Here is a 21,753-nt window from a genome sequence, read left to right as displayed (position 1 = left end):
AGGCCGTCCCTGAAGACAGCGAGTTCCAGCGTGGGTTTCACTCTCCGCTTTTGTGTCCCCCTGGCATGCAGCTGCTGCAGTAGACTTGGGTGCACAGGATAGCTAAACCACAGCTGCTTAAGGCCACCAGGCCCTGGAAATGTCCCCAGGGAAGTAGGCAGTTTCCTGTGTGGTGTGCCTCTGAATCCCTGGAATCCCTTTGCTGGGGTGTTTCTTTAGACGAGCGGCGGCGATTATGACTTGCAGCAGTTTAGCAGATAACTGAGGCTTCAGCCAGCTTCAGCGGGGCCCCATGCCAGGAGCTGGCATCATGTGCCTGACCTCAGCCTAGCTGGAGGCCGTCTGTGCCTGAGTGCAGATGTCCGTCCTGGAGAGGAGTGCATCGAAGGCACGGAGTACGCTGTGATTACCCACTCAGGTGCTCCGGTGTAATTGATTTCCCACAGCCAGCTCATGGGGTTATTGGGGTTACTTCTGCCCATGGGAGGCGGGTTGATTATAGCAACTGTAACCAGGGCAGTTACTTGAGTTGCAGTGAAAATAATTGGCGTCGTTAATTCCATCTTCTTGAATCACCTGCAACAGGCAGTAGTACCGAGGCTTCCAGAACTGAATAGGTGTCTTGCAGAGATGGCAGCAGACCAGTTAAGACAGCAGCCTTTTAATTCCATGGTTCAGTTCACCTGCCATTTCTGTTCATAATATCAGGCAAAACCAGCAACGTTTAGCCGCTGTCGAATGTCTGTGCAATGGAACCCCAGCCTGCAGCGCACTCAGAGCAATGTTTGACTACACCCTAAAACTCTACCTTCACTCCTGTTAAAATGGCAAAGCAGAGAAGTCCACCAAAGGTCTGCATATAACAGCACGGATTCAATGGAATCTGTGGGCTGAAGACATGGAGGCAAACCTTTGCTGCCTGAATGTGAGTTTCGAGTGCACAGACCTCTGTTAGGCCATACAAGATTCAAAGATAATGTGGGCAAATGGATAGTAGCATTGTTCTGTGATTTAGAAGCTGAATACTAAGTCTTGGTTCAGTGTGGGACTGGGCGTAGGGCATTCCACTTATTCAGAGCAAAGTGCTTTGCTTTATCAAACACGTACCTTCCGTTCTCTTTATTAATTTATATTTTGTAATAAACTGTTGCTAAATCCTCTCCTCCCCGCCCCCATGTATTTAGAGATGGCTAATCCCCTTTGTTATCTTTTAGGGCTTAAAACCAATGGACTCCAATGGTTTAGCTGATCCTTATGTAAAGTTACACCTATTGCCAGGAGCCAGTAAGGTAAATGTACTTCAATTAATTTGCTTACATTTTTTACATTGAAACGGCGCACAGATTTATTACTGCTTTACAGCGGAGATTTTCCGAAGGCAAGGAGATGGCTAATTCCCATTAAAATCAATAGACGCTAGACATCCAAATCCTCTAGGCAGCTCAGAGGCCTAAATATATTCCACAGGGAGAGAGAAAATCTACCGCGTTGGGTTTATCCTGAGTAATTTTAGTAAAAAAAGTAGCAATAACAATAGTGTGGAAGGAGAGAGAACAGGGTGCAAAGGCAAGTGGTTGTCCTTGGTCTCTCCCCTCTGATTTCTGTAGCCACTTGCTCATGGTCACTATTCTGTCTGTGACCCGGTCAAGAAAATGAAGTCTTGGTCCAAACAATCTTCCTGACTCCTGTGTTTCTTAGGATGGATGGTGCTTGGACATACAGTGATGGTAGGTCCTGGAAAATCAGAAGCGTGAAACCTATCGTAACTCATTAGAGATGAACTGCACTAAATGTTCCCTGGCTCTCTCGAGCTCACACAGGCCTTGTAGGATGTTTTCTACGCTATGGCTGCTCATAAACACGCAGGAAATGATACTTTCTAGGGTCCATGCAGAGACACCCAATCTGAGCACCCCTTAACACCGGCGAGGTTCTTATCTGGATGCAAACGGATGGGTCGACTTAATGAGCTGAACCAAAACCCCAGGCATATGATGTCTGGAGAGTTTGAATCTTCTTCTTTTTTACTCCTGTTGATTCTGGTCGTGCCTAAGAACCAGCCAAGAACGGGGCCTGTGGTGGAAGGCGTTGTACAAACACCCAGGAGCAGACAGTCCCTGCCTTCCAGAGTTATTAGCAACACTCCCTGCTTTGGCTTCAGCTGCTCCAACTAGCTGGAATCTCTGACTGGTTCCTCCAATCTGGACCTGGATGTCTTTGTCTCAGCCATTTCTAGTCTTTCTTCTCCCTGGGCGCATTAACACATCCATCCAATTAACGTTCTTTACACACTGTGTACCAAGAAGGATCCTCCTACCACTGATGGCTGGATTCTGATGCCCTCATTGCTTGCCCTATGAATTGCCCCCTTGAAGTTAGTGCTGCTGTTAGTGGAGCAAAGTGATTACTGTGCGGCTATCAGAATCTCCTTAATTTTGGATGGAAATGAATAGGGCACTGGTGAATAGGGAGTGAGAACGCTCAGCCCGGGGGCCTTGGTCATGGATGAGTGTGCCCTGATTTCTGAGGCGGGGTATCTTTTCAGACAGCTCTTCGGATCTGCGTGTTTCTCAGTAGCCTGGCAGAAGTAAGCGGCGTACAGGACATCTTGAAAGAGTAACATCTAGTTAATGAGCACAGAGAAACTTTGGAGAAGGTGACATTGTTAATGCAACGCAAAACATCTGACACAAAATCTAATTATTACCAGAGTTTGCAAGATCGATTTACTTTGAAGGTTCTGCATGTTCTAATTAGAGCTGTGAAAAATATCCACCAAGTAAGTAAATGCTCCAATTTTTTTCTCATCAAAGAAAGCTCTGTAAACTCTCACTCCCAGGACCAGCTGAATTGAATTCATTGGAGAAAACTTCTAGGAAGAAATGAACATTGCTGGCCCACTGCCTAACAAATGTCTCTTCTGTGGGGATTCAAATATTTTTTTGCTGTCCCTAGCTGAACTGTACTCGAAGGAAATGAGTGAGGCATCAAATACTTTAAAAATAATGTTAATAAAAAATTTGTAATTTACACTTAGATCCCACAGTGCATTTCTGGGCAACTGGGTGCAAAAAACAAAACAAAACAGAAAACATTCCAGCACACCCACAAAATACAGTAGGCAGAATCCACCTGTATTGTAAGATCAGAGTAGTCTATGTCCCTAATGTTTTGTGCTGTTCTTCCTTTCTTATCCTCTTTCCCATATATGGTGCACAACCCCCCCTCCTCCCCCCACCAATACAAAAAACAAACCCCAACAAAAAACAAACTTCCAATTAGAAGGATCTGGGATTTTGTTGTTAGCATTAGGTGCCTCTGTTTATCCCATTCTAATCCATGGAGCAATGAAAGGAGGCCACTAATCTTGTCGAAGCAGAAAAGCCAGGCTCCTCAATTAGTAGGAATACAAATTTTCCCGTGTGGCATGAGAGCTGCAGCAACCAAGAAGGCTTCACTAACTTGGGAATCATTTAATTTTCTGTTTGTACAAGGGCCTAATTGGCCGAGAGTAAATATGAACAAGTGAGAGAGATTCCAGAAAGTTCCAGCTTCACAGGCTTTTCATTTATTTTAGGCCACTAAGTTTATTTCCCAGCGGGCTATGCCTGACTTTCCAAACTGCTATGGGGTGGTAAACACCTTGTCAACTTCCTTCAGAAAGGGAGACTGCTGTATCTGCGTCAAATTATAAGGAATGGAGTTTGACTCTTAAATGAGACTAGTTTGGATGGAGAATTTGCTTACAAAGGTTACTTAATTTTTTTTTTTTTTAAATGTAGGTTTGATCCTGTAATAACTTGCTTGGGTGAGCAGCTCCCAATGAAACCAAATACAGGGGGACTGTGGGTCTGCTCATGTGAGGAAAGATCACAAGATTGACCCGTTGTTTGCATGATGCTCGACCTGGGACCATTTTAGGCTGCAGACTGTGTGTGTGATTAGTTTTTTTTGTTAATTTTTTAAACTCACCAGTCTAACAAATTGAGGACCAAGACTCTGCGCAACACTCGCAACCCCATGTGGAATGAGACGTTGGTGTATCATGGTATCACGGACGAGGACATGCAAAGAAAAACACTCAGGTAAATTGAAGACAAAACCCCAGTCACGCCTTAAAGTGCACCGTGGTGGGGGGCTGTGTGAGCCTTCTGTACGGGGATGAGTGTCAACCTTGGCTAGTTACTTTGCAACCATTTAAGAAATTGGGTAGATGTAGAGCAGGATGGAAAAATTATGAAAGAACAGCTGTCCACTGGAAAATGCAGCTTAATCAAAACCACAACGTTTCCTGGGCATGTTTCGATGTGGATGGAACGTTTGTTGGAAGAAAATCTTAACAAATCATTTAGATAATGTCAAAATGTTTCACTTTGACTTGATCATGTTGTCGTATTTCCTGTGGACTTGCGTATGATTATAATAATTTAATATATTGTATATTTAATATAAAACATTTTTTATTTATTTTGACGTTATTGAAATGAAACGATTTTACCTTCTTGAAACTAGAGGTTTTCCCATTACTGTAGCAAAATGTTTCAAGGATTCTGAATTGACATTTTTCAGAATATCCATTCCACAGGAAATTTCAAAATTTTGGCTTTATTTCCCCCCGCCCCCTCTCTGGAGTCAAAACAAATAAAAAAAAAAAATCAGAATTCTTTGTAGAACAGCAATTCCATTTTCCAGCCAGCTCTGGTCTGAAGTTAGGTCAATGTGGCTAGATTTGGCAGGGATCTTAAATGTGAGATTTTTTTAGGCTTTGTTGTCTACATCCCCCTAGCAAACAAATATTTTGGATCATACAGCACAGATTTCTAAAGGGAGGATGTGAGTCTGAGGTGGGAAATGCTTCAGCCCATTCATTATTAGGTCTCTTTTTCTTGTTAATTGAGGATCTCGGTGTGTGATGAAGACAAATTTGGCCACAACGAATTTATCGGTGAAACTAGAGTTTCTTTGAAGAAACTCAAACCCAACCAGAAAAAGAACTTCAACATCTGCTTGGAGAGAGTAATACCCGTAAGTCTTGGGAATTTCTGCTAGGTTGTCATTACTTCTGGTGATCAATATGAAAGCAGCAGTCAACGGGCTTTGGAATGATGATGAATTTGAAGGCTCCCAAGTGGCTATGGGACCTGTGAATGTGAAGGTCTCTGGGCAGATGTTCAGAATCTTACAGCCGGTTTCTGGTCTCAATTACGGCAGCGTAAATCTGAAGTAATTCTGTTGCAGGCTGTCACTGAGATCAGAATCTGGTCCATGCACTGCCTGGCTTGGTGAATACTGGTGTGATATGGCCATTCCTCAGTGCATGGGGCATTCTAGTCCATTGATTAACACAAATCTGATTTGTAAGATATTAACTCCGCCCCTTGCCTCCCCAAAAACGACCCTGCCCAAAACATCCGGTGATAAGGACGAAGGGCCAAACTCTGCTCTTGGATCTGCGTGCTGGCTCTTGTACCCCGGTCTCCCAGAGGGAGTTCTGTAAATGTAGGAAGAGCAGCATGGCAGAGCTTATGCAGAGTTCCAGCATGTCATGTCCAACTGTTCAAACCTGGAGGAGGAATCCTAGATAAAGGACTGCTCCTGTGAGCAAATAGCATATTGCAGGCACCTTTGTACAGCTCTGGAAGTGAAGTGGAATATATGTGGTTTCCTTCTCTAGCAATAATTCATAAGGGTGCCCGCAAGCTGCTTTTAAATAGTTCGGTGGCCTATAGTGCTCCGGACAAGCTTCCGGTATCATACCACAATTCTGCAGAAGGGAGCTGAGTGAGATGATTGGTTATGTGGGTGGGGAAAAGATTGCGCTCCTGTGTGTGTGGAACAGATCCAGATCGATGGCTCTGGCCATCGGAAAATGGGAAGAAAAAACCTTCTTGAAGTTTGATGTGTGGAAAGAAGCCAGGATGGGGCCACATGGCTAATCAGTGCAGCGCGCGTGGTAGCATGCCAGGTGTTGGCAGTGTTCCTAGGGGTACGGTTTGTTCAGGAAGTGCAGGTTTTATCACTCACTGTAGGAGTGTGGGACAAATTCACCCCTGGATGAAACCCGGTAAAGGTGGCTCTGGGGCTGTGTTTGATCTGTGGGAGGGGGTGCCGTTGGGAGAAGCCTCTCTCTGCCTGTGGAGTTATTAAAGGGAATAATCTCTCTTTGTTCCTATTCCAAGATGAAGCGTGCTGGAACGACCAGCTCCTCTCGGGGGATGGCGCTGTACGAAGAGGAGGTAAGATGCTGGGCAGTCCATGCTCCGCTGGTCTGGAGTTTGCAAGGGCATCCTTCGCTGAGGGGCAAGAGGCACCGTTTTCCGTCCTTGTGGTGCCACATATGAATAGCAGTTTTTTTGTTTTATAATCCCCCGTCCAATGCCTCACCGCAGCTGCTTATTATGCAGATCCCCTGTGCAGCTAGTGCAGGGACGTAGCAAGAGAGAGGCACGGCTACGCCGCAGTCAGAGGTGTGTTTGCAATATGTCTCGACAGACCTGAGCTCTCTGTCATCTAGCCAGCTCGAGCACTGATTGCACTGACGTCACGGCAGCACGGATTACCGTGCAAGTGAGCCGCCTGGGTGCGTAGCCAGGGTCCTGGGTGGCCTTGTCCGTACGGCACTGAAGTCTCTGCCCCCGCAGCTGCCCTGTCAGTAGCACTCGCACTAGCTAGAGTGAAGCTATCCTGGGTTTCCGACTGCAGTGCAGATGAACCCGTAGAGTGCACCGCTTCCCTGTGAATGGGAAACAGCATTGCTCTCATGATGCCCCTGGTACAGAGCCAGCCAGCGGTGTAGAATCCCCAGGTCATTCCTGAACCCAGACCTCTCACGTGGGAACCCGTTCTGCTACCAGTTGGGTGGGATATGTATGTCTTTCTAGTGCCAGCTCAAACATCTAATAGCGGTGGTGATTCTAATCTTGGAAAGGAGTTTTTCTGACTGATTTACAGACCTGGTCGACTCCAGCATTTTCCCCCAAGAGCTGTCACTTCCCCCCCCTGTTTCAAACACCGTTTGATGAGAGGGGAAGATTAATTAATGGTTGTAGAATGATCTCCTTCAGTGCCAGGTGATGCTGTGAGCCGGGGAGGTGGAAATGTTCCAAGTGCGATCTCTCTCCCCTTTCTGCCTTCGGAGCACCCGCTTGCAAATGCCCTTTGAGATTTTATGTTCAGTCCAACCTGAAACGGAGACTCAAACATGCCAGGTGTGAACCCCCCAGACAAAGTGAAACAGGCTAAAACTTTCTTGTGTCCTATTGCACAGGGTTTGCCGAGCGTAGCCCAGCTGACAAATAAAAGCTTTTAAAATCCTTATCAAATATAATAATCCTGACTGGACATGGCTTCTGCTCATTGTCTTGTTCACCTTCAGCAAGTAGGTTCCTGTGTTTTAAACACTTCCTCGCCTTCCTCTGCAATCTCATGTGGTCCCTTTTTCAAGCTTTTCCCTTAGTCATTTCCTCTTTCCTGCACAATGGGGGTTTTGGTGAGTCCCTGCTTCCAGTATTCCTGCCTCAGTGCGTTTCTGGTCTCTCTTATCCCAGTCCCCACTCGTTCCTCTTGCTTCCTCTTGTAGGTAGACCGCGGCAGCGATGTGGAAGAGCGAGGAAAGATCCTCGTGTCCCTCATGTACAGCACCCAGCAGGGAGGCCTGATCGTTGGCATTGTCCGTTGTGTCCATTTAGCGGCAATGGACGCCAATGGCTATTCGGATCCTTTCGTTAAACTGTGAGTTAGAGCCCTAAGGTTCTCAAGTGTGCGTTGTGCAAATCGGGCAGGGAGCAAATTCCACGATAGCGTGTGCGCAATGGGGGTTTCCCTACAGCCTGGTGGTTGTCCCAGGAGTAACTCTGCAAAACACGGCAGCGTCTAATTCTGTAATATATCCACTCCATGAATTGCACTGACTGAAATGCGTTTTACCTGCTGTTATTGCCGCAGAGCCCACACAGCAATGCTAGGGTAAAATGGATTCATTCAGAACTCACAACGTTGTCGGCTGACCTGTAACTACAGGATCTTTGGGACTGCAATGATGCAGTATTTCAGCGTGCTGTCCTTCACATGGCTTAAATGAGGCACCTTTTCCATACATAGTCCAAAGCGATTCCAAACTCTGGTTCTGATTCTTCCCTCGTAAGGACACGCCCGTGTAAAACGGCTGTAGCAGGGTGGAGAGTCAGACCTTCACTAGCTGATCCATTCTGGTTGAAGTCCTGGTAATCTGTGTATTTATAATATACAAAACAATCCCGCCACTGGCTGTGTGGCATGGCAGATGCGTACGAGACTTTCTACCCTGCTCCCCAGATTCTGATCTGTCCACGCCCTTACCCTGGGCAGGGCCGCAGTGGCCTTTACTGAACTTCATGATGGTGATGCCTCGCTGCATCTTAAAATATGCATTTTTTTTTTAACAATAACTCAATCCCTGCACAGCTGACAGTTAGTTACATGTGTCACCGCAAGAAGCAGGGAGAATGGAGTGTGCTAGTCGCATTCTAGGCTAAGCGTGAAGTCAAATAACGTAATCGATTTATAAACTGGGCAAATTTTAATTTGAAACTCTTAATCTGGAACAGATATTCCACTGTTATCCTTTCAGGCTAGAACTTCCCTGTAATCCTAAACCACATACTGTATTTTTTTCCCCCTGGCCATTTTCCATTTACCTTCTCCCCTTACAACAAAAAGCTTTCCCCCTAAACCAATGAAATTAAAAGCCCTGATAACCTCTGCCATAGGGATCTGCAAGTCTTGCTTGTTGTTCAGGAGAGTTGAGTGTTTTTCCTCCAGTGCCGTGCTTTACTCTCTCTTGCTCTGTAGATAGGACACAGAGGCTTCTACTTTTCAATTAACTTTGAACAAGAATTTAATTAATCCAAACTGTACAATGTAGCACCGAGTTTGAACTGGTCTAATAAGACTGAGCTAATTGTTTCCATACTTACAAGTCAAATTAATTCAGTATGCTAATCTGTACTTCATTAAATGCTAATTGATTATCAGTAGTAGGTTGTTTGGGGGATTTTTTTGCAAGTCTCTCTAGACTAGTTTCTGTTTGTGGACTCACTTGAAATTCTCAGCAGCAGACGCCCAATGGAGTCGCTTGCCATGGAGATTAAAAGAGTGGTTGGGCATCATATAATTACCAACTTGTCTACTACTTTCCAGTGTCATGAATATTTCAGCTCTTCCATACTTGCAGCTCTCCCTGACATCAGTCAAACCCTTTTCAAGTTGTACTTGTGTTTCCAAGTTAGTCCCTTGGGCATTTGAACGCTCCTGTAGTCATTTCTTTGATTGTTGCAATTTTACACTGAAGTGCCTTGTGAGAAAATCATGGAGCAGGTACAAATAAACTGCATAAATACCAGCTCTGCTACAAACCTATTCTACAAGAGATGTGGAGGCCTAGAGCCAAATGAGGGCATTGGCATCTATTTGGTCCATGATTTTTTTGAAAGATTTCTTTCTAATCTAAGTACCCCCAGAGCTTCTCTACAGAGAGATTTTTTGCTGAATTCAGTAACCAGTGCAACGTGAATCGTTAGCGTCTTAGACTTGAACCTGGTGATCTGAATCAGGGTTTTTACTCAATTTGCGATTACAGATGTCACTTCCTTAGCTCTTGTTCTTCCAGTCCAGAAACCTCTTTTCTGTAGCTTGCAAGCTGGCTCTGTTCTTTCACTTGAGTTCTAAGTTGTTTTATGTTGCCCGTAGTTGGCTGAAGCCTGACATGGGGAAAAAGGCCAAGCATAAGACGCAGATTAAAAAGAAGACCTTGAATCCCGAGTTTAATGAGGTAAGGGTGGAGCCGTTTTTTGTTTTTTAAATGGGCCAAACTAATAATTCTTTGTGCATGTGAAACACAAGGCATTGCCAAGCGACAGTTGCTCTTTCAGACTCCTTTCAGCCTTCAAACTCGTCAGGGATAGTTCTGAAATAAAGGAATACAAAGTTAATTACCACCTATGAGTCAGGAAGCTGGGCAGCCTAATTGAAGCGTTTGAATTTTTGGCCTTATCTCCTTGATAAGGGAGAAATATACATGCTAAATTGATCGCGATAATTTAGTATCCTCTCTCCTTCTGTGAGAGAGCGAGTGTTCTGACTAAATCATGATCAGACACGGCAGGGACGTGCTGAGATCTGTACACTGACCGAATCAGAGGGCCTGCTATAACCCAGCATCTCTTCTCACATCACACTGTGGGCCATGTGAGCAGTTAGGAGCAAGGGTTGTGCAAAACTTTTGGGGTGTGATCAGTTTCATGACTACCTTCCAAATGCTCTAATCTCCCGGGAAGGGGTGCATTTTACATTAAGATTGCTGAAATGACATTGGCAAGGAACTGCTGGCTGTCCGCTTGCTCAGACCTCTTCTCACCATCCATAGGTGTGCGCCCGGGGTGTGCCGGGTGTGCCTAGGCACGCCCTAATGCAGGGGCGTCAATCATACCTTTTTTTAATCCGTCCCGCGAACCTTTTCGGCCCTATCTCGCTGGGGGGGTAGAGCCGCTGCAAGATACAGCGGGCTGCCGCCGAAATCGAAGGAGCTGCATGATTTTGTGGTGGCGGTTAAGACAGGGCGAGAATTCCCCCGGCAGGAAATTGAAATGTGAAATTGACACCCCTGAAAAGACCATGAAACACACCCTAATGAAAATGCCCTGGGTGCACACCCTAATGAAATGTGCTGCGCACGCCTATGTCCCCATCGCTTCCTGCTGCTGGAAACGATCATGGTTAACGTCTCCGAAACGTATGGCTAGTCTGAATTCTTCTTCTTTATCATGATAAAAAGCCCCAGGGATGACGCTTAAGCTCCTCGCCAGACGTTTTCCCTTACAAAGAGCTTGATCCTGTGAGGTGCTTTGCAGCCGTGACCCCCCAAGGAGAATCACTGGCGCCTTTCTGGGCTCGGCTGTGTTACTGAGGGCCGGTTTCTCCGTTTTTGCTTCGAAAAGGCCGTATGAACCAGCTGTGCTCTTCGGGCGGCTTGACTCCATGGTCGAATGTGGTCCCTCCCCCCGTTACAGATCACTCACTATGCCTGGAGATGGCGCTGCAAGGAAGGAGGAGTTCCTGCCATTTGAGCCTTGCAAAATGACAGGCAGCGTGGCCTAGCGGTCAGAACAGGGGACTGGCTGTCTGGGGGGGAGGAATCCTGGCCCCACTGAAGCCAAGAGGAGTCAGTGTCTCTCTCTTATGCCCTGATTTTCAGAGGTGCTGAGCCCCCACAGCTCTGCATCCGAGAGAATCAGGCTAAATCACCTCTGGTTCTTGAGGTGGCTAGTCTGGAAAATGGACAATCCCTGCAGCTCTCCATGCCCTAAATTTCACCTTGACAGAGGCCTTGCAAATGCCTCTGATAGATAGAAGGGGAGAACTTACCATAGAAATTCCTTAAAATGTAATGCTGCCGTATGTTTTTCTCTCAGAGCTGGGATCTCGGTGTAATTTTAATACTTTGTGTGTTTTCCAGGAGTTTTTCTATGACATAAAACACAGCGATCTGGCCAAGAAATCACTGGACATATCGGTCTGGGATTATGATATCGGCAAGTCGAATGATTATATTGGTGAGTTGCAGGTCTCTCTGCTCTGTGCTGATTGATGGGAAGAGGGTATTTCCCTACAGACACACTGAGGTCACACGCAGCACCGGGTCGGAGGGGAGAGGCAAACGGTGTCTGACAGTCGGGTTGGCCGGCTCTGCTTTGGAGTCTGGAAGTAGGTCTGGGGTCTGATTCAGCGTGGAGGGTACCAAGAATGGGTTCGGATAATTGGCGTGTCGCTGCAGTATCTCTGCCATGAAGCACTCTCTGTGTTCAATGATTTTCAATGACTCCTATGCCCCAAGTGCCTCTTTAATGCTCTCAAATACAAAGAAGTTCCATTTTAAGCATTAAAGTAGCATCTTGTGTGTGGCAGGTCGTGTGACTCAGGTGCGACTCCTTGCATGGTACAGGAGACCTGGGCTCACGAGAGGATTCTGTTCTGTGCCGATTTTGTAAAATTTGCCTGAAAAATGTGACCCCCTTTTTGTGTCAGCATTTTTTGGGGGGACTCTAACTCGGTGGCCCAGCTCTAAGTCAGAGTAAACCTGTCGAGCAGGTAAACTTCGGGCCAGATTGCGGCTGATCTGCAGATGGGTTGAGGGTCCGGACAGCTCTGTCCTCAGCCAGACGCATTGACAAGGGAGGAGCCAGAATCCAGTTGCTTGGAGGAAAGGGAAAGGGGTACCACTAGGGTGCTAGACGCTCTGACATGGGTGTGGCCATCACGCTGCCCCTCTTCAGCATGCACACTGCACCCTGTACATAGCTATCAGAGTAGCTGAACCTGTGCATTCTCCACCTGCATCCAGCAGGATTCTCCCCAGGAAAACAGCTGCAGTGCACTCTAATGGGCATCTGGATCTGCCCTGCAATGCTACCTCCGCTGGTTTAAACCCCCGAGAATAGGAGGAGGGGTTGTAGGATGAGACTGTGGTTTGAAAAACTGAATCTTTAGTGTTGGGCAATCCAGAACGCCTACACCTCCCGGTCCTGCCCTGCTGTCCAGGCTGTCCTGTGTGGAGGGGTGAGATGAGGGTCTCTCACTGGGGGTCCATTTCTGAGGCGTTTTGGCCAGCCGTGGCGCTGCCTCTACTTTGTGCTAACAAGAGGAACTCAGGCTCCAGACCTTGTCAGTCTGGGACCTTTTGCCGGCATTACATTCACGTGAAATTTAAAACTGGGGAGGCAAAAAGAAATGCAGAAAAAAGTGGCCCCCAGGGAGACGGGCAACTGGATCCCCGGTATCCTCTTTGACTGTCCTGCCTGTTTCTTTCCTCCAGGCGGATGTCAGCTGGGCATCACCGCCAAAGGGGAGCGTTTGAAACACTGGTATGAGTGTCTGAAGAATAAGGATAAGAAAATTGAACGCTGGCACATTTTACAGAACGAGAACCACATCGCAAGCGATTAAGGCGCCCCAGCTCAAGTCTCTCTGAAGTCCACATCCTCTGCCAAGTCACAGTAGATTCCCAATGTCTGTCTTCCAAAGCCTGTGTCACACGCCTTACCTGCACTTCTTTGGAGACCAGGAAAGTTATGCTGCTCTGTCTCCTTGACTCCAGCATCCTCTGTTCACCATTCCTCATCCTAAAGAGCAGCCTGGACCATGTGTGTTCAAATCCATTTTTGACAAGTGCATCGATTTAATTTGTCAAGCAATAGCCACACACTGAGGATTTTCATTTGTCTCCTTTTCTCACCACTCTAACGTGCATCATAATATTACTCTCTATTCCGTTCATTGACGATATTTGTTCTTGAGGTGGTGTTTCACCTGGGTGCTTATTGTTCCATCCTCATTAACCCATTATTTTTTTATCTCTGTCTCTTTCCATTCCTCTCACTTTCTCTTTGCTAACTGAAACACTTTTCACATCAATTCTGTCTATTGGGATGTACAGTCATTGAATCTACCGTCTTACTGCTTTTGGCACGTGACGGGGGGGGCGTTTGAAAGTTGGTATCACAGCATCAGACACTTCAGTTCATTTAATATCAATACCTCAGTTGCAATAAGCAAAAGGCTATTTGTTCTGCTTCGGGTTTGGTTATGAACGTAACTTAGTAACAGCACTTTCACTGTTTAGGCTAGTCCACCAATACAATCCGCTAGGTATTTGGCTTCTTTTCCAATTGGTACATTTCTACAGTGTACAGAGCTAGCATATAGGGTGGTAATTGCTTTTGAGCTTTCACAAAAAGAACACTGAGTATTATGGCATTTAAATAAACAACCGCAAATAGCGAGCCACCTTCTGCATGATCATTTTGGAAACACCAGATCTGAGTTTTGGTTTGTTTCAGATACAATCAGTTTTGGAACTAGGAACCTACCTATGCTTTTCATATAGGAATGCATCCATGTCTTAAACTAGCAGCCACCTCCCATTCTCTTGACTATGGCTATGTAACATAGCAAATAGATGTCGTTTGGGGGCATCATTTGTTAAGCTCTCTCGAGACAGTATTTTCTGTTTCATCATAATTTCAGGAATGTTCATTTTACCACCTGCAGAAGGGAAGCAGATGGGAAAACGTTTCCTAAGGAGTTTGTGTGTTTAAGTATTGTTTTTCCTTTTAAAATACAGCACTCTATGAAATTATCTGGGACAGTTAGAGGTCTTCCAACTTCCATTTTCTGGTAGGTTTCCTTTTATTATTGCACAAAAGAAACATTTTGCTTCAACCTGTGCTTAAATTATTGTCAGTGGGTGTTTTATTTCATATCAACAAAAGGAGAGTCAACAAGCTCTTGAATTGATATTGATCTTTTTGATACCAGATCAATCCATCTGCTGTTTTGTACAACCTTCAAGCGTAGCAATGTGAGGATTAGTATAGTCAGTACTACTGGGCTGTATGGTCAATCACTTACAAACTTAGCATGCTAAACAAAACCTAAAGACCTTGATTCAGGCTGTCACCCCATGACTCCTTTGAAGTCTGCTGTTCTCGTCCCTGCTATGTTGGTGGTATTGTGTCGTGTATTCTGAGCTGAGCTGTACCCCAGAGTCCTTTACTTTTTTATTTTGATGAGTTATTTTTCTATTCTTGACCTTTTCCCAGTGGAATTTAATAGAACTAGTCATTTGCTATGACCATCTTTATAAAGCTTTAACTTCACAGATGGAGGGAGAATCCAACCCTCGATCCTGCATGAAGGTTTCAATGGGCTGTCACCGTACTGTATTCCTGTGATGTGCTTTTATACAGAAGAAACTATAGGCTAGTCATTCTCGTACATGGAGTCCTTCACTTCCTTTACCCACCGTTTCTTTTAGAGCCTTGAGACAGTGGGGGGCAGACACTTTGCAAGAGAAGGAAGGTGCATTGCTTGACTGAATAACCTCACTCCTAATGCGTCACCAGGTCGTGGGTCCTGTGCAAGGCGTCTTCTGAGCTGCTGTTCTGGTTTTATGGATTGTTTCTTGTGCAGCGTGATTCTTTTACGCTTGTAGAACATAGGGGGTGTCGTGTTCTAGAGAGCGCCGGCTCCTGTAATAATTTAAATGTCAACGGGGTAAAACCTAGAGGACGGCTCCTGCTCTGTCTCGCTCCAAGGTTAATAAAGCTCAATATTGTTTGCATTGTTCTGATAAAAACCACCAAAGGCTTTGTGCTCCTTCAGACCGCCCATCCATACCACTGATGGTGCCTTCTTGGGTTCCCCTTCACCCTTTCACCGCCCTCTTTCCCCCGCCACTGCGATTTCAGAGGGCTGGTCTTTTCTCTGCCTTGCAGTGGGAAGTGAGTCAGTGTCTCAGGCTAGAACAGTGCAGGTCTGAAGCCTCCTTTAGGAGTAGACAGACTTCCTCAGGAAACGGCTCCACGGTAATTAAAGCTCACGCTGGATGCTATGGCTGTCGGTTAAAGGCAAGACCGCAGCATAGAGAAGATTTGCAAGGCAGCATGGGGAAATCCTCGCAATCTTCCCCCGGGCAATACAGATTGGACACCTTTTGCAGACAGGCTTCTGGCTGTGCAGTCCAAATGTCTAGGGAGTATGATCACATTTCTGTCAGCTGCTTCTTCTTGACCAAGCAAAGATGATTTATTCAGGGCCTGTCAGCTCTAGTTTTAAGGATGAAGACAAGGCAATTTGTTTCCACATTGCTACATTTCTTTTCTGCATCTTAGATCCAATGGCCCACACTGAGACCTCCCCCTCTTATTTATTTCTGAGGAATTTGGCCGGGGGGGGGGGGGGGTTCAGTGTTTTAGATGCAGCACAATAATTGCCCCACCCTCTTCCTTTCCATGGGTTAGACTCACTCTTCCATCTGCTGCTCTGTGCATCTTTGCTGTTGCTTTCTCAACTTTTCTTTTTCCTTTGGCACACGTGACTAGGGTTCCGACATCAAAGCTGCTTTAAGGACAGAGGAATCCTGATCCCCAGCGAAGTCTGTGTTGTGAATGGCCAGTTGTTGCGAGTTGCTGGAATACCCGGCGATTCCAAACTGCCGCAGCTGCGATGCAGGATAGACACCGTCAAGTAAGAGAGAATCTCTCGGCCAGTGGTACCAGTTAAAAGCAGAGGACCTGTCTCTTTGCTGTCCTGCGCCCTGTGTCGTCATTTACACCAGTGCTAAGAGGGCATAAAACACTAGCGTTTGTGTACCCCCGGCATCGTTATTTTGCACTGGTGTGAATGCCAGCAACACACAGCACAAGGTAATGGAGACCCAGGTCCAGGACGTGAGTAATTGCTCGGGGCACGAGAGCTGATTTAGAAATGTCTGAGATCTCAGGAAAAATCGAAAACCGTTATTAACTCCAGCTCTCTTAACAGTACATTTTACAGAGGAGCTCTTGAGACCACAGCCCTGAAACATTTCTCTCCAAATCCTAATCTAGTTCCCATTGAGACGTATTTATTTTACCTCTATATTTGGGTAAAGACAATCTGCCAAGATTCCTCCTGGCCCTGTTTCAGGGAAGCACTGAAGCAAATCCACTATCTTCAATTTTATGCATGTGCTTAAAGTTAGGCACCAAGCTTGGGAGCTTTCCTGAACGAGATCCCCAGTGCCCTGCCTCAATTGCTTGGTTTGAAACTAGCTCTGACCTTCTGTGTCCCATTGAGGAAGTTTGTATCTCCCACGAGGCTTCAGCTCCTGTTTCCACAGAGATACACAAGGTCAGCGTGGCTGGTTATTCAGAAAAGTTGATCCTCAAAGCTGGTGACAGTCGCATTACGCAGGGTCATGGCTGCAAATTCCCCAGTTCCTGTGTCTCTATGGCCAGCCCTTGCAGAGTTGGCTCCATTGCGAGAATAGCCTTTTTTATAATAGGGCGCTCAGAGAAGTTCACCGTACTCACGAACCTATTATATGCATCTAGCTTCGTTTCTTTGTATTCAAGTGCAGTACCTCTGTGCCTCTCTGCAGTGGGACTGCTAAGTAATCTGAAGGTGTTCGTTATCCCCCGCTATCCATAGATCTGTGCTTTACAGACTCTTTAAATTCAGGCTGTATTTCTGTTTTATGGCCTGGGGCCCTAGCCGCATTACTTTGCATTTCTTGGCACAGAATTCCATAAAACGCTAACCTCTCTCTGCCCCTAGACTACCGAGGTCACGTGAGATGTTATTGCCGTCTTCCTTTAGACCGACAGCTGCTTCTTTTGGCTCTGCCTCGCTAACTTTTGTGTCACCAGCAAATGTTACCATCTCATTACCCTCCACAAGGCTGTTCTCCTAGGCCATTGAGACATAAAGTGAACAAAATTGTTACAAACCCCAATACTGATCCTGTTAACTTTCCCTGGCCAGTGAAGACCGCTTCTTCCTTCCACTCCGGAGTGTATTCTATCTTCATTTATTTCTTCACTCAAGGAACTTAGAAGGAGATTCACAAGAGCAGTTAGGTGCCCGGTGCCCATTGAAAGTTTAGCCGGGGTTGGGTACTTTACAAATGTCCTTCCTTCCTACATTGCACTTCTCAATTATGTACAAATCCCAAATAAATTATGCCCATAGGAGCTGATCTATGCTGAGAATCCAAACTAAAATTGTCAGTTCTACCTGTTTTGCTTTACTAGTCGATTTCTCTATATCCTCCCGCCTGCCCCTGTTTCTGGTACCTTTAGAGCTGTATGTTCCAATTTAGTACTCGGAAAGTGCTCTGTCTGTTCTTAAATCTAAATGCCTTTCTCTTCAAATCCAGAATTCCCTGCCCCGTTTCCAGAGGTTTTAGATACGTTTGCCTTTTTATGCTAAGTATATAAAAATAGTGGCTTGCAAACAAGGCTTAATTTCAAACTTGGGTGCTTATTGTGGAGCATTAACTTGTCATAGGTGTCACAGTAATCTGCACTGGAGTCTAACAATTCAGGCAGCCAAATGTGGAACTGACTATCTTAGAAACCGAGTAGGAGAATTGAGCTCTCAGTATGTATACGTCTAGCTGTGTCCTATGCTGTAATGTTCTACCCTACAATTGACATCACACTTTAGAAATATGTGAGTGCTTCTGATGTGTCAAGGAGGAAAATTTGGACGGAGATGTTAATTCCTTTAAAACACAAACCAAACTTCTAAGCAATTCCTTTAAAGATAAATGGCAGTGGAGCCTCCTTTCTATACACACAGAACAATTAAACAAAGATTGACTTTATCTGGCAACATTTTACCATCACCTATCTTGATATCCTCGACTTGATCTGCTTTACTTTTGAAATGATATTCAAGTCCTATACTTGGTCAAAACATTTTCCATTTCTGATACCACTTTCTAAGTATTACATCCGTCACATTAAATGTCTCAATTTATCGCCCAATTCTGATTTTTGTGTTGGCAATTAGTGACCTGAAATAGTCTTTCCTTTGTAAATAAAGCATGCACATCTGGTTTGGGAATGGTGCAAAAGCCTCTTCTACTGATGTTTGCATTCTAACTCGCATGCAGTGATTTTACAGCAAAATGTCAGTTTACAACTAATAAAAGAGAAATGTAACTCAGAAATACTCTCTAGTCTTCCGCTGCATGCAGGTACAAACATCTTCTCTCTTCATGTGATAGCTAATAAAGTAAGACTATTGGAAAAAAACCAAACAAAAACAAGCTTCTTGGTTTTAATTTTAATTCAACAACCTCCTCGGTCACAAGGCAGAGAAATGGGGAGAATTCTCAGCTGGTTTGCATTAGCCTGGCCTCATTGATCACAATACATTCACACCAGCTGCAGAGGATCTGTCTTACTATGTCTAATGATAAAAAAGCCCGGTTCCACTTCACCGAGAGTTTAGGAAGACTGTGGGTGCGTTTCAGGAATGGGCATCTGCCGTACTGCGTCAGGGTCAGGGTGGGTGATTTTTGTGAACGATATGGCTTCAAATTCCAGAAAGGCTGTGGAATTGGCCTTCAGTCAGATAATGAAAAAAACTAAGATATGGATTTAATGGTGAATCCGAGGCCACTTCACTTCTATTGCTGGTAGAGATTATTATTCGCTAATATTCCAGCAACCACAATGTATTTAGAGCCAGAAGGGACCCCCAGGTCATCTAGTCCGATCTCCTCTATATCACAGGCAAACAACACCCCCGCCATCCGCACGCCTAACCCGACCACTGGAATTAGACCAAAGAATTCCAGCCCCCAGGACACTGGACTATGATGTGCTGCAGGGAGATGATAGGAGGGAGCAAGGTGCACCACTGCCCGAGGCCCCCCGCTATGGCAGGGAACTGATGGAGATCTACCCAGATAATCCTGGCCAGGGTCCTGCACCCACACGCTGCAGAGAAAGGTGAAAACTCCCCAGGGTCACTGCCAGTCTCACCTGGGGGAACACGTCTTCTCCACCCACATATGGCACCAGTATTTGTAGAATGAGGGGTTAGTCCTCTGAAATGTCACGACATGAGAGCCAGCTGCTGCGCACTCTCCTAGCTAAAGCATTCCGGTCCCTTAGCTCCCAGCTCAGGCAAACATTTAAGCTGGTGCCTAACTCCCCTGGACATCCTTAAGCCAGACACGGCCCCGTGTGACTTAGGTTGCGTCTCGCCTGCAGCTGGGATGTGATTCCCAGCTCAGGTATGTACACTCTCCGCACTTGCTCTGCATAGACATAACTATCTGCTGCAGCCCAACCGGGGGATCATCTTTGGGTCGCTGGCCCGTAGGCAGGTTGGCCGGCGGGATGGTGTTCGGCTAGCTAGCTGGAGCAGCTGCCTGTGCCGCCATAGCCACACTGCTGTATTTCACATGGTCCCTCGAGCAGAGCTGGTGCGTGTCCATCTGCTCAAGCCGCCAAGGACTCCTTCCAGTGGCCGTGTAGCTGCACTTTCACATGACCAGCTGCACGGCGTGAATAGCCGAGTTCGTGGAGACCTGATCTGAAAATGGGTGCCTGCAAGCTAGCCAGAGAATCATAGAACTGTAGGGGTGGCTGGGACGTTGAGAGATCATCTCGGCCCGCCTCCGGGGCTGAGCCAGAATTCGCTGCATGCTGACAGGTATCCCGTCTGCAGCTGACTTGACTGAGATTGGTCTGCAAACAGAAAAGAGTCGAATTGTCTCTGAACAAAATTCAACCCACTCCAAGGCTGTCAGGTGAAATGTCCCGCTGTCTGGTTCTGAAAGGCATGTACAGACGGAGGGACGTACTGGGTGTTCTCTTTCCTATCACTGCTTGTACCAGAGGAATGTTTTAGGGTACCAACATGTTCAAGTGGCGATTGGCTCTGTTCCCAACTCCACGCATGCACTATGCACAAAAAACATAAGTGGCTCAGAGTCAGCAGGATTTTGTTATGCTGATGAAGAATTTACTTTGTGATGAAAAAGGCTGGTGGCTTTACAGTTATTAAAAATACCATTCAGATTGAAAGCATCCTTTCAAATATGTGCAGAGTTGTTAGGAATGAATTCAACTAGGCGAGGATCTGTTGCTCTTTTATTTAGTATTCAGAAATCAGAATGCTTACTGCGGGCAATCTTTGTATGCCTGCCTGCATTGAAATTCACATCTCTTGTTTGTTTTGCCGCCTCTTCACTGTTCATCCCTTTGCGGCTGGTGGCAGTAATTGAATAGTGAGCCACATGTTTAAAATGAGTCTTGAATAAATTCTCCGGGCCTCGGAATATATTTTCAGATCTAAAGTTAGTTATAGTTTGAAAAAAAAATGACCATGCATACTTAGATTTCAGCAAGGTGAAAGAGGCCTTGATTAAGACAGGTGACTAGGTAACCACTCCAGCTGTCTCTGTTTATTAAGAGCACTATTATTTGGGGAAGGCAGAGAATCACCTCAGTGGCAGACGAACTCAGGCAGAGCATGAGACACAGAATGATGCACGCGAACCGACCTCGATTGCTAATTACAGCTCTCGTTCTTTGGTCAGGTCCAAGCTTGGTTTAATGGACACAGACCAGTAATGCTATGGAATGGAAGGGATGGAACTGATCCTTTACAAGTCAGCATTTCACGGTATTAAATAGCTTTAAACTTCCCCTGCCAGTAATGGTCATTGTACGTAGCTGGTCAGGCAAATCCTCTCGCTCCCAACCAGCCCGTTCAGTTATGTAGAAGCCCCCAAACCTCTGCATAAATTTAAGAAAAGCAGACCCTGGTCTTTAGTAGGAAAGATTCAGGGGGAGATAGGGAAGTGTTTTGGCATCACAGATGGCTGGGAACAGGCCAAATTCTCCCCAGCCAGGCTCCCTGGGGTCTGGTGCCTATTACCTTCAACCTGGGGGCACAGGGAGGGAGGGTGAGAAATCCTCATCGGATCTCTGAGGCAAATATTGGTTCACACCAAAACAGAATCCCTCAAATCCGCAACTGCTAGTCGGGAAAATCCATGCCCTGGCTGTGAAGCAGCAATCAAAGATTTCCAGAGACCTGAAATGAATCAAGCCGTTGCACGGATCCATGTGATCCAGAGTTAGAAACCAGAGCCCCGCCGCCCTTCCCCTGCGCCACCCCACCAGTGAGAAAGTTCGTCCATGGACTAGATGTTGCTAAAGTCAGTCGCGGCCACCAAAGCCATTTCTGCTCTCACTTCCCTACTTGGAAAATTCAAGGATCTCCATGGCCTCCTTTCACTGTCGGCTCGGTGCTGCTGTGACCTGTTTTCGCCAGGGGAGCTGAGCAGCTGCCGGCAGTGCCATCTGCTGGAATCAGACAGCAGGGAGCACTGCCGGGTACCACTCCACCCAGCGGGCCTGGCTCTGAAAGCTG

General features: G+C 46.1%; 1 protein-coding gene across 3 annotated transcripts in view; it reads left to right on the top strand.

The window, feature by feature from the left end:
- The window catches only part of RPH3A (rabphilin 3A), a 99,295-nt gene extending 80,710 nt beyond the window's left edge, over positions 1–18,585 (top strand). For all 3 annotated transcript variants that reach the window (XM_067539494.1, XM_067539492.1, XM_067539493.1), the window contains 8 exons: positions 1,215–1,289; positions 3,976–4,085; positions 4,899–5,025; positions 6,180–6,236; positions 7,580–7,731; positions 9,727–9,808; positions 11,492–11,588; positions 12,848–18,585. In XM_067539494.1, coding sequence (XP_067395595.1) covers positions 1,215–1,289; positions 3,976–4,085; positions 4,899–5,025; positions 6,180–6,236; positions 7,580–7,731; positions 9,727–9,808; positions 11,492–11,588; positions 12,848–12,978 — 831 coding nt within the window. In that variant the 3' untranslated portion in view covers positions 12,979–18,585. The remainder of the gene's footprint in view (positions 1–1,214; positions 1,290–3,975; positions 4,086–4,898; positions 5,026–6,179; positions 6,237–7,579; positions 7,732–9,726; positions 9,809–11,491; positions 11,589–12,847) is intronic.
- Positions 18,586–21,753: the final 3,168 nt, after the last annotated feature.

This window comes from Emydura macquarii, unplaced genomic scaffold, assembly GCF_026122565.2.
Source record: "Emydura macquarii macquarii isolate MOO-44397 ecotype Brisbane River unplaced genomic scaffold, CSIRO-AGI_Emac_v2 contig_554, whole genome shotgun sequence".
Classification (NCBI taxonomy): domain Eukaryota; kingdom Metazoa; phylum Chordata; order Testudines; family Chelidae; genus Emydura; species Emydura macquarii.
Note: the sequence above shows the minus strand (reverse complement) of the source record. Positions and strands in the feature narration are given on the sequence as shown.